Below are 13,476 nucleotides of genomic sequence, written 5' to 3' on the forward strand. Positions count from 1 at the left end.
CGTAATGCGGTAATCAAGAATGAACTACAAATGCACTAATTACGAATACACCACAAATACAGTAATGAAGAATGCATCTGTTCGGGTTGGCCAAATACATGCAGTAAGTTATCAAGCACTGATCACAAGAACACATCATAATGTAAGCACAATTTCTGGCAGCTTTGCTGAGAATTGTATACAGCTATTTATCAGACTTGCAGCAAATATTTTTATAAGGAGTGCTTTGTTCGAAGCCTGAAGAATGCAGTAAAGGGGTTTCCTTGTGTCGAGTGGCTTTATCTATTGTCCCAGCTATTATCACTTTAACTATTCCCATAAATATATAATATTTTCACGCATTCACTGTGATTGTGTGATACGGAACCTACTTTCTATTTTACATCGATATATTTTCCTGGTTTCACCTCACCTTTCAAATTATTTTACAAATGCCAGGTAATCAGAACTATAAGGGGCAGTAATGCGAACAGCGACGGTATCCTGTGACGCTTTGTGTCAGTTAAATGCGAATAAAACGTTTTGGGTGACACAAGTTTTCTCGTTGAAGAAAAATATGCACATCCCACGCTCTGTGGGACTCGATGTAAGTGAAGCTTTCCGTGCTGGATCCTTTGATTGACAATAACTAGTGGTGAAGTTTACGGTTAAGTTTAATTTCTTCAACGTTTCGTCTAACACGAGAATGGTGAGTTGATGTTAAAGGTTACCTTGCGGGAACTAGAGCTCTTTGTCTGCGTAGTGTACAGAACACGCAGGTAGAGGTGTTTGCTTGAGACGTTGTTGTGCGCCCTATTTCATAACCTCTGAAATGATTGAGCATAGTAATTGACTCGCATGGCACATCGCATTGTGGCAGAGATATTAAATTTGAATTGGAATAGGGCGCTGTACGTGCCAAAGCCACAATCGGACTATTAGGCACGCCGTAGTGGCGGACTCCAGATTAATTTTGACACTGGGATGCTCTTTGACGTCTCCCAAAATATAAGTACACGTGTGTTTTCTATTTCGCTTCCATCTAAATGCGGCTGCCGCGGCCAGGATCAAATACATGACCTCTAGCAATGCCATAGCCGCAGAACAACCTCGGCGTGCATGGGAGTGTTGATGTGACGGTCGACTGCTTCCGTAGCATCGCCTGAACCATGCAGTGTGCTTTCATTAGTGCGGCTCTGCTTCTGCACGCCCTGCATAGTTTGTCCGCTTGAAATATTTGCATGTTGTTTAGTTTTCAGAAATAGCAGCAAAGTAATGTTCCGTACCTTGAACTTAAGCTTATCCAGATTCCCCACAACCACCGTCGTATAGTATTAGGGTTTGCTTGCCTTCTCACGTCATATATACTCCCCTCCCTACAGTTTGTCTACGTCCACTCTGGACTCTCACGTTAGTAGAACTGAATGCGCTGCAGTTTCTGCAATGCTTCTGAGGGCAGTGACGCATAATTACAGCTGTCAGCAGGCTAAACTGGCGACGGCCAGGGCGCTCCGGAGGGCACTGTGCGCAATCGACGCGGTGAGTGGCGTGAGATCCTGTGGCGAATGGACGTGCTTTTCAGGGCTCCGTGGTGGCGACGAAATCATAAGTGTTTCTGCATCCTTTGATCTTGCTTCAGTTTCTGACTTGCTGATTCTTTTAGCCTTTAAATATTTATTGGATAGCTTTTTTAATGTCTCTTTTCCCGCGTGCGTGGGTGTGTTTCTTGTGCATTTGGTTTTGCAGAATAGTCAGAGCGTCCTTTCGCGCTTCGTGCTTCAACGCGTGCAACCAGGTGGGACGTTAAGTCTTTATTGCCTTTAAATAGCAGCTTGGAAGTGCCAAGACCAATAGCTATTAGTGGTTTTAGTGTGTATGCTTTGGTGTTTTGAATATTACTTCGGTAGAAAAATGACAACGTGGCTGTGTCGTTTACCACGCATGCGGAAACATGTCATACCTGAAGTATGTGCGGCAATGATTGCTTTGAAAACAGTGCTGAAAATTACTTTGCCACATTTTAAGGATTTAGATCCTCTGCATAATTACAGTATTATGGTATGATAATATTTACATTAGAAAAATCTCGGCAGTACATCGCGAGAAAGCATAGAATGTGTGCAGTGTGCGGGGAGGTCCCTCAAGGCAGATCAGAGAACGGATGAGAATTGAGAGAGAATCGAGTCAATCGGCACACACTGTGATGTCGATGCTAGGCTGAAGAAAAGGGAGGCTTTCCAGGAAGAGCTTGTCAAACACGTTGAAGAGCTCAAAAATGAACTAAAAAGGGAGCGTTATACACGGAAGGTAGTGGACGAAAGACTTCAAGCAGCCGAGGAAAAGCTGACCAGGGCCCCCATTGTGAACTAGAGTGGTCGTCACAATGGAACACAGTCCCCCGACATGACAGGAGAGGGATTGTCAGCATAACACGTGGAATGCGCGTAACGTGTGGAGGGGGTAACTGAAAAGAGCGGCACTTACCTTGAGGCCGCCAGCTACAAAAAGCAGGAGCGCGGAAGTCAGTGCGCTTTGTCGAGTCCGAATCACGCGGAAAAGGACAAAGGGAAGCAGGGAGAGGAAGGAGAGGGTAAAATGGTGATTATCACCGGCGACTGAAACCTGGCTAGGTGCTCACAAGAAATTGTGGAGAAGGTGAAAGGCAATAAAAAAGTGGCGGTAGGGATATTTCCAGGGCGCACACTGGGTTCTGTCATGGAGCGAGCAAAAGCAAAGCTCGCGCAAAATGTCCACGTGCGCAACCTTGTCATAGTAGCAGGTGGGCTAAATGACGTCGTCTAAACAGGAAAGCGACATGACTAGCCCAGCGCTTGGCGAATGGGGTGGCCGACTTGCGCGAACTATCCCCTCACCTGCAGATTGTGATGTGCACTGTGCTGGAGGTGCCTGTACGTGACGGTCACGTGCAAAGACCGGTAGTCGCTGCTAATGAGGCAATATGAAAAATGAGTCGAGAGAATGGGTTCGAGGCTCTCGAACTAAACAGGGAGGTGAGAGGGTGTGGTGGTTTTGAACGAGGCGGGATCCACTTCAATTACAGGCTTCAACGAGAGGTGCGCTGGCGACTTGGTGGTCGTGCTCTTCCTTTTTTAGGGGGCCCATGGGCGCTCAGGAGGCCAGAGTAAGTAGTAAGGAAAAAGGTCCCCTAAGGGAACCTCTGAATAGTATCGCTGGCAATAACAGAAAAGGCAGGAATGCAAGAAAGAGCTCGCCATTCAATAGGCTACATAAACATGCAGTGCGGCAGAAGACAGGAAAGTGGGTAGAGATTCAGGAGTAGTTAAATAGAGAACAAATAGCGGTGTATGCGGTTACAGAAACGCACCTTAGTGACTCGGAAGAGCCGCCAGTGATTGAGAATTAGGTTTGAGAAGGGTGCAACAGAATTATGTCGGAAATCAAAGGGAGGGGGAGTCAGAATGTTCATCCATCAGAGAGCCAATCGGATGAATAAATTCAAACCTTCAAGAGCATCTTTGGTTATCAGGTAGAATCACTGGGGGAAAAAAAACTTGGCTGGGCGTTACGCATTCCTGGACAGGAAACAATTGCACAGAGAAAAATAAAGAGTTAGTGGAATGTATAAGTTCTGATATTAAAGGTTTCGGGAATGATGCCGAAATGATCCTATTAGGTGACATGAATATTCACATAGAGGATATATGTGGTCATATATATATATATATATATATATATATATATATATATATATATATATATATATAAAATATATATATATCTATATATATATATATATATACCGGCAACAACTGGAAGACAATGCTAGACCTTTGTGCGCAACGTAACCTTGTTACCGTGAATACAGGGCCTATGTGTGAGCGGCAGATCACGTGGGAAGACGGAAACCAGCAATCCACCATTGATTACTGTCGGATGACAAAAGGTACTCATGATAACTTACGTGAAATGGTCATTGACGAGGAAGGGTATAGCAGTATAGGGAGTCACCAGAATCGCATCATTTTGAAAATGGAGTATGTAGTGGGGAAAGAGAGCAAGAAGTGCAAAATTGACTGTCCAAATTTGAACGCTGAACAAATAATAAATATAGTCCCTAGAGTCAAGAAAAAGAACTTGGCAAATGGCCAAATAAAGACTGGGAATATAGTGAGCTTCTAAATGTAATAAGGACAGACATACGGAAAGAGAAACAACATGTTCCTTGTAAAGGAAAAAAGAAGCCAAATAGCTGGTGGAACAGGGAGACGCGAGAAGCGATCGCCGAACGACAGAAAGCATCCCGAGAGCACAGGCAAAGAAGGCGGAGTCGCCGCAGGATGAAGTAGCCAGTAAATGGAAAATATACCGAGAGTAAAAGTCTATGGTTCAAATACTGGTGCAAGCGAAGATAAAAGGTGAAAGTGAACGTTGGTTGTCAGAAATACATGAGAAAAAGAAAGCCGCACCTAATACATTTTTGAACCATGTGAAATTATTAGGCAGTAAGTCACTAGCAATACAACAACTTATCCTAGACGAAGCTGGAAACACACTGGAAGAGGAAGCGGCATTAAATTACATTCGAAAAATAACAGCCTAATCATTCTAAGGCAATGATGAGGTTGTATTTGAAGAAAGAAAGAGCCTGAAAGAGAACCGGATGGAAAAAGAACTGGTGCTGACAAATTTCAAGGGGAAGAAAGGCGAAGAGAATATTCCTAAGCGCACACCCACAGACCTAGACGATGTTCTTTTCAGGCTGATTAATGAATTAGGACCAAGGAGTTAGGAAGCTCTGGTGAAAGCAGTGGGAAAAACTTTAAAAGATAGATGAATACCAGACAGCCGGCGGCAATTTAGAATGAATTTAATTTATGAAGGTAAGGGGGAGAAACAAAGAATTTACTCTTATAGACCGTTGACCATTGCATCGGTAAAATACTGGCCAACAATACAGGCAATCAAATTAAAGCTGCAAGCATGGGAAGAGAATAATGGCATTTTGGGAGAACTTCAGTATGGCTTCAGAATAGGTACGCGTTTGGATGACAACTTATTTTTTCTCAGTTAGTGTACACAAATATCAGGACTATACAGCAGACCACTATATGTGCCCTTTTTAGACATTACAGGAGCGTATGACAGCGTAGACAGCACCATTTTGTGGGATAGTCTGAAAGGGGAAGGCTTAGGTGCCGATTGTCTCCAGGCTTTTGAGAGATATTTACCTAGAAAATACCGTTTGCGTTGAATGGGAAGGAATGAGGAGCGAGGAGAAAGTTGATATCAGCAAGGTACTGAGGCAGGGGTGCCCTTTATTCCCCCTGCTATTTACGATGTACATGGTGAAGATGGAGAGGGCACTCGAAGGAAGTAATATCGGGTTTAATCTCTCATACAAACAGGCGTGTACAGTGGAAGAGCAGCAGCGTCCACGTTTATTTTGTGCGGACGACATTGTGTTGCTAGCTAACAAGCAAAGTGATTTGCAACGTCTGGCTAATATGTGTGAATAGCAAAGCGAGAATCTAGGGTTGAAATTTAGTATTGGAAAATGAGGTGTCATGGTATTCATTCAAAACAGTGAACAGACAGTGGCAATAAAGGGCCAGGAAATACCTCGTGTAATAAAATATAAATACCTTGACATATGGAAAAACGAAGGCACTAGATATATGGAAACACAGAGAAAAAGCAATAACAGTAAAGGGGAAGAGAAACACAGCCAGAGCGCTATGGGTATACAATAGGTACGAGGTGCTCTGATGTATGTGGAAAGGTGTAATGGTTCCAGGACTTACTTTTGGAAATGCGGTTGTTTGCTTGAAATCAGGGGTACAAGCACGACTCGATGGAAACCAAAAGTCAGTGTGACGCCTCGTATTGGGCGCTCACGTTAAGTCTACAAATGAAGCTGTTTAGGGTGATATGGACTGGGCAATTCTGAAGTGAGGGAAGTTTACAGTAAAATTTTTTATGAGGAACGACTGTGGAATATGGAATAAAGTAAATGGGCTGGGAGAGTGTTGAGGTATCCGTGCAGGAAGAAAATTCGTTCACAGTGGAGGAAAAGGATGGGAAGCTTACCGGCATGTATGCGACGTGTAGGGCGAGCAACACAGCAACAACCAACGTCAAGCGTGAAGTCCGAGAGGCTGAAATAATCACATGGGTGGCGGCAATGGAAAAGAAACCTGTCATTAGTAACTACTCAAACGAAAAAAAAACGAATTCAGGAAAAAACAATTTAGGATAACTCAAAGGGACGCTCATTACTTTTAGAAGCGAGATCAGGATGCCTTAGAACACGCACCTATAAAGCGATATATAAGAATGAAGAAGAAACATATGCTTGCTGCGGTAAAGGTACGGAAACGATGGAGCCTGTTTTATTAGAATGTGAAGATACTGTGATACTGTGAAGACCCAGAGGTCCATTTAGGCACCACTGAACTCCTTGAAGCCCTTGAGTTCAGCGAGAGCAGGGGAAAAGTAAACATCATCGCAGTAGGGATTAGTAAGAAGTGATTGGAAGATTGGGGGAAGAAAAGTAAGGAAACGACAAAAAAATGGAGACGTACAAAAGCAAAGTTCACAATAGGGGGTCAGGAAATTTGGTTGTGAGAGTTCATCGTGATTTTTTTTCTTTTTTTAACCTAGGTAGGACTATAGGCAGTGTAATAACAAGAGCTTGGTGGCGCAGCCCACCGCCCCGTTCCAAAGGAGACGCTTATCTCATCCATCCATCCATCCTTCCATCCATTCATCCATCCATCCATCCATCCATCCATCCATCCATCCATCCATCCATCCATCCATCCATCCATCCATCCATCCATCCATCCATCCATCCATCCATCCATCCATCTATCCATCCATCCATCCATCCATCCATCCATCCATCCATCCATCCATCCATCCATCCATCCATCCATCCATCCATCCATCCATCCATCCATCCATCCATCCATCCTTCCTTCCTTCCTTCCTTCTAGTGGTGGAGTGAAAATGAGCTTCTAGCGTCGCCTTTCCTCTCTCACTCGCCCCTGCCACGTATACATACGCTCTGAACGACCCTCTCCCCCATCTGCAGCAGCCACAGTAGCACCGGTAGCAGCAGTGGGAAAATCGAAGGCAGAGGCAAAGAAAGCTTCGCTTTATAAATCGTAAAAAGATTGCACGCTAATGACTATGTCGATAGCGAACGCTTTACACCAGGCGGCAGGTTAAATATGAAAACTCATTGCATCTCCGTGGGCACTCTGTATACAGGACGCGTCACAAAAAAATGTCGATGCCAGCGTTGTTGCTATTGTAGACCTCTCCAGTGATCCGGTATTGCGTAAACAGTAATGCGCATATGGTACGGTATGGTAAAACTTTGTTCTTGCCCTTCGGATTGCGTGTCAGCACGTAGGGGGCTGCTCCCATGTCGGTAAAAAAAGGCTAAGCCTCTCTGCTGCCTATCAGTGGATGTATGAGTAAGCAGCGTGTAAAGAAATGTTTTAGATTAGCAGCTAAACCAAAAGCAATAAATTGTTTTGGGGGGAAAATATACTTCGAGCAAGCAAGACCAAGATTTAGACATACTAATAGACATTTCATACAAATGGAACAAGGTTGGTTGGTGTTAAGAAATTTTCCCGCAAACATTTTTCTGCATACGCGTTTGCTGCTACACTATATAGATTTATAATGAGAAGTTCGCGAACATATCGAAGTATCTTAAGATATAAATGCAAAGCATTTGATGGAATGCAATAATTGCAGTAATATCTTGTATCTGTATCTCAAATGCCTGTTGCCCGAGTATCTTCTATTGTATCACGATACAATTGCAAAGTATCTTTGCCCAGCCTTAGTTCATCATAATACTGTCTTAGGTACAGTCGAAGAAGTGTGGTCTTTATGAATAGCCTGACTTTATATTTCCATGCAGTGTTCTTCCCGTTGTTGACTTAATAAAAATAATATTTATTGTTATAAATCAACTGATGTACCACCAAAAAATACACAGAGAGACACTACGTTACGGAAGCACTTTTATATGAGCAAATTTTTTTGAGTGCGCTGTGGAAAAGATAAACGTCCACCGAGTTATCATGTCTTTTCCGTACTTCCAAATTATCAACCTCTAAATCCACTATAGTAAGGCCCATAATTATTTCGGAATTTATCTTTATTTATTTCTCACTTATGTATGTGCACATACATGTTCGCGCCCCTGTGTGTTTGTGTGTTTGTGTGTGTGTGCGTGTGTATGCTTTCATAAGCGAAGCATAAAAGTTCACACACTTGATGAAGCTGCTTGGCTTACGCGGTTTCTCGCTGCGATTGAAACAAACTATTGCCTGAGGTTGCATTTTATTTGCAAAGGAACACGCCGAGATTCCAAGCCTTTTCGTTTTGTTTAAAGGCACACGACTCTGTGCAATCGGATCCAACCAGCAACGTGAGTGCCGTTGATCGAACGTCTTGGCACGAACAACGAATGCAATAGAAGCTGGCCTGCCGCTTGGAGGAAGGCACGCAGGCTCCTAGGAGCCGCTGGTATGCGCGTCTGGTCTGACAGCGTGTTATGACTAGCGTCGAGATACGTTTCTCTTTTGTTAGGCGCAACGGGAACAGATACGTCCGATGAAAACAGCGCCTCGCACGTTTATGCATTTTTTGTATCATTGTCGCATCGGTGACGACGTTTGTGGTCATAACTGACATGGAATTATCGACAAGATACAGTCAACCTGCGGACAGCACAACGGTGCATCATTCAATGTAGATAGATAGATAGATAGATAGATAGATAGATAGATAGATAGATAGATAGATAGATAGATAGATAGATAGATAGATAGATAGATAGATAGATAGATAGATAGATAGATAGATAGATAGATAGATAGATAGATAGATAGATAGATAGATAGATAGATAGATAGATAGATAGATAGATTTTTTCATGCCCAGCGATAAGATCATCGGTCTTTTTCCAACACTCATTCAGTCTCCTATGGTTTAATTCTTTTACATTTTGCATTCTTTTGCATTTTCTTAACTTTTGCATTTTTATCTTACTGTGGCAGTTTTGAAATGCAAACACTTCTTGGAGCTCTGCAATCATAATAAGGGACGTACAGTTTCTGTAGTTTATTGCGACATTTTAAAATATGCCTTACCATAAGGAAGACTACGAGCAATAAAAGAGAAACTCCTATCGCAACCCTATTGCGAAAACCAGCGCCTTCCAGTGTGAAACCAGCGCGTTTTTTAGCACTGGATCGCACTGGGTATGCTGGCGCTCGCTGGCACTCATCGGGACACTAGCGAAGACGCTAGTGTCCCTAGGGCGCACTGGTTCGTGCTCTATAGGCGCTAGTTCTCGGTGCAGTTCGCTGGTGGTTCGCACTGTAAACTGCACTGGTTGTGTTGGTGCCCCGCTGGTTCCAGTACGCAAGAACGAGTGCTGCTGAATATTGAATGCTTTATACAATTTTATCGCTTGATACTAGTCTCTTGTCCTAACTAAAGGTATATATTGGCGTCATAAAACCCTATTTCGTGTCACAGCTTGGAATAAAGGTGCGTGAGCTGCCCTGTCTATACATGGACATTTGACACTGAACATCACTTTCGCCTTTTTTTCACGTTCCCTTTTGACTTGGCGGATAGCTAAATCCTTGAACGAAACCACGCAAAGGCAGAGGACGCCGCGTTTTTTAGTGGTTCGCACGTAACATATGATTGGGAGTTGCTGCCGTTGTCGATCTTGTGGAGTGGACATGAAATGCAGAAGTCGTTCAGATGCGCGCGAACGGACCCCGAGTTCGAAGCCTATCGCTGAATGATATAATCACACCGATAAGAAAGCTGAGGTGATTCGTGCGCTTCCACTTTCCCTATTGTACTAAAAAAAGTTCTGAGGCTCAAATACACACATTTTAGCTTTCGCCAGCTGCCCGCGCCAAGATCGGTCCCAACCGAAGCTTAGGCCCAGCGTATCCGCCGAGCCCGTCCTCACGCTATCGGCGCGTCTAGGCTCAGGAATGAAGAAATCTAACAAGGATAAAACACTCTATATTTCAGCTTTCGCATCGATGTTCTTAAATAAACAATTTTTTCATGTCTACAGTGCCTGCACAAGAAGCGATGACTGCCGAAGTGACGCTTCGTAAACACAGGTATATGTGCTATCGCCTAAGGCTCCCAGCACTAGCCTGCGCTTCTCTGACGAAGATATATGTCTAGACAGACTGGTTGACTTAACGGCATCACTGAACTAAGAAAACGTTGCATATCCATCGCGTGAACAACAAGAAATGGCTATCGAAATCGGTAGCAACAGCCCATACAGCGTCCCGGGTCGGCGGTTCATTTCGGACTTTTTTCTAAGTTAAAATACAATGTTCGTCATGTTTCGTTATCAAATTCTAATATTATTTGCATTTCGAAGTGTTGCAGCAAAATGGCCGAGAAGCGCAAATCCGAACCTCTAAGGTAGCAATGCTGTCTCTTTCGCAAAGGCCACGCAAGAAGGTAGCCAATACAGAAGCTGAAACCACTAATCTGAATAAGGTGAACGAAGTGTTTGTTTATGATTTCTAATCACAAAAAAATGCAAAGAAAGAGAATGACAAAATTGGGCTGCTAAACAAACTTCTACCTAAATAACCATTGGTCTTGAGGACTACATTTCGTTTTTTCACCTCATCTAAGTATGTGCTATCTTATATTTTTATTGGACCAGACATTTCACGATAACGCAAGACATGTGCTAGTTGTACCCGCAGTTCTTCGTAATCTGTTTCTCGCGTAGCACGAATATGCTGCACGTTAGCATGATGCTGCCATTCATGAGAAGTCGAAATTTTAGAATTCAATGACTTATTTCTTTTACTTTTTAATAAAGCAATGAAGAGGACTAGTCGGTGAACGTTCATGATTATACTCATGGTTCTTTTACTTATCCACATGAGTCACAAAATTCATTATGCACCGGACAGTACACATAAACGCATCACTATATATGTACTGCAATTGCACGCTTCCTAATTATTCACTTACTAGCACAAACTTCACCCACCAACCCCTGGTTTCTGAATACCTGTGATATGTCCGAATGCGCTTAATCGAATCCAATCATAATAGTAAAAAAAACGTCCAAGCAGAAAAGGGAAGCAGATGGTCCAGGAATGTTCCACTCCACGTTGCTTCAGGTTTTCTTCTCAGCCTTGAAAACGTCGTTATTTAAACGAGTGTGTCTACTTAACAAAAACCAAGAAAGTTTTGTTTGCGGAGGAGCTATTTTATCTGCGAACCCATGCTTTTCCTTGTCTACTGCGAGCTCTGTATCTTGTCAAACATCTCACGGAGAAAACAGTCCAGCTGGTTTTCTTTCTACAAATAATAGCCAAGTATTCGCTGCGATATTGTTCTTGGAGCGCCACAAGAGATAAATCGTGTGAAACTTTTAAGAATACGGTAAGATTCTGTTAACATGTTATGTGCTCGAAGGTGCACATTAGTTTGAAAAATAGTGGCTGCGAGTAACTGCCGCTTGATATCTAAGCAAGGACAGTGACAGAGCCTGTTTAGAACTTGTTTTCGGCAAATATACTACATGGGCATCAAAAAGAAGCTGATTACCGCTTTATGCAAAAGTGCTTTCAGTAAAATTCCAGTTGCGATTACAATGTGAACAGCGCACCTGTATAATAAAAGTGTATAAGTGCGAGAGAGACAGAGAGAAACAGAAAGCAAAGGAGGTAACGAATATGGGAGCTTCTAATAAAACGAGGGAAGTCAAAGGAGCAAAAATGCGTAATACAGGTTAGTTTATTACCAGCACTAGTTTACTTTCAATTTGGTTGGCACCAAGACATTTCCATTCATTATGGAAATGTCCTGGTGCCAACCAAATTGAAAGTAAGCTAATGCTGGTAATAAATGGGCTGGTGTGCGTTTGGCAGGCACTTTCAGATCATGAACAGTAGGTTGCCATTATACCTCAAGAGAAAAGTGTATAACAGCTGTGTATTACCAGTACTCATGTACGGGGCAGAAACCTGGAAGCTTACGAAAACGCTTCTACTTAAATTGAGGACGACGCAACGAGCTATGGAAAGAAGAATGATGGGTCTAACGTTAAGGGGTAAGAAAAGAGCAGATTGGGTGAGGGAACAAACGCGAGGTAGTGAAATCTTAGCTGAAATCCAGAAAAAGAAATGGGCATGGGCAGGACATGTAATGAGGAGAGAAGATAACCGATTGTGTTTAAGGGTTACGGACTGGATTCCAAGGGAAGGAAAGCGTAGCAGAGGGCGGCAGAAAGTTAGGTGGGCGGATGAGATTAAGAAGTTTGCAGGGACCGCATGGCGACAATTAGTACATGACCGGGGTAGTTGGAGAAGTATGGGAGAGGTCTATGCCCTGCAGTCGGTGTAACCAGGCTGATGATGATGATGATGATGATGATCATGACATTTCCAATCATTCTACGGTGCCTCAATTTTGCACACGTGGATGTTGTTCCTGCAGCAACCATTTCCATACTCTCCCCTTCCCAATATTTTGTTGCTGGAAAGTTGACAAAAGCTTGAGCCGTTGCCGCAGTGCCAAAGTTCAAAAACAGTCATTTAGAAAGCAATAAAGCGCTTTTAAGCCCGTCCTAGGCATGAATAGTAAGTTCTTCCTCTGTTTTTTTTTTCGTAAGAACAGGCGAATTTTACCGGGTGAGCGGGAGGCGTAAACGTGACCGGCTAGACAGGTGGTGTCCTCTCCTGGTGTAGAGCTGACCCAAACACAATGCTAATATTGCATCCACCACGTTTATTTTATGTCACTTCTGGTGCAAATTTTTGTCTGCGGCGCATCGTGACACAGTTACTCCGCTGCAAATATTTAGACCTGCCGCTAAAAAGAACACGGTTGGTTACATGAAAATAGGCTCTGTGTTTGTCTGGTCGAGCTCTGTTCTACAAGGTGGATCGGGGCACGTGCCTTTCGGTTGACTCACGTTTACATCTCCACCCATCGGGTCAAAGGCCCGGTTTGTCTACGTTTACCGGAATAACTAACAAGCTAAAACTTACCGCTAACTCATTCACCCAACAGCACCCTGCTTCCGCTGTCTACGGTAGTCGCCCAGAACACTTGAGGCGCAATTGAAAATCTACCTTTAGGGTTAATCTTCAGTGAACGAGAACAAGGTGCAACTCTTTGTGAGGCTCATCAGCAAGAGTAAGTACACCTGAGGGATAAGAGACGCGACAATATCTCTGTCCAATGTATCGCGCCTGTAAAGTGTTCTTTGTAGAAAACAGTTGGATTTATATATTCAAAAGCTTCTTTGAATATATAAATGACGCTACGGAAAAAGTAGCGTCATGGAATGCGTGCAAACATTACTCTCAAACTTCAAATGCATATGTAACAAAACGAAGAAATAAAAATAAAAAAACGTGACTACCTTTTAATCCGTTGCTCTGAAGTCGCCAACTACGAAGGATAATTGTCCCA

General features: G+C 43.2%; 1 protein-coding gene across 5 annotated transcripts in view; it reads right to left on the reverse strand.

The window, feature by feature from the left end:
• Positions 1-13,476, reverse strand: part of LOC135909515 (sphingomyelin phosphodiesterase-like) — a 243,096-nt gene that overhangs the window by 209,426 nt on the left and 20,194 nt on the right. The window contains exon 1 of one of the 5 annotated variants that reach the window (XM_065441493.2): positions 6,049-6,105. The exons of the other annotated variants lie outside the window; for them this stretch is intronic. Within the exon in view, the coding sequence (XP_065297565.1) occupies positions 6,049-6,054 (6 nt within the window). The 5' untranslated portion in view covers positions 6,055-6,105. Of the gene's footprint in view, positions 1-6,048; positions 6,106-13,476 lie in introns of those variants that run through there. 5 annotated transcript variants of the gene reach the window in all.

Source organism: Dermacentor albipictus, chromosome 5, assembly GCF_038994185.2.
Source record: "Dermacentor albipictus isolate Rhodes 1998 colony chromosome 5, USDA_Dalb.pri_finalv2, whole genome shotgun sequence".
Taxonomy (NCBI): Eukaryota; Metazoa; Arthropoda; class Arachnida; order Ixodida; family Ixodidae; genus Dermacentor; species Dermacentor albipictus.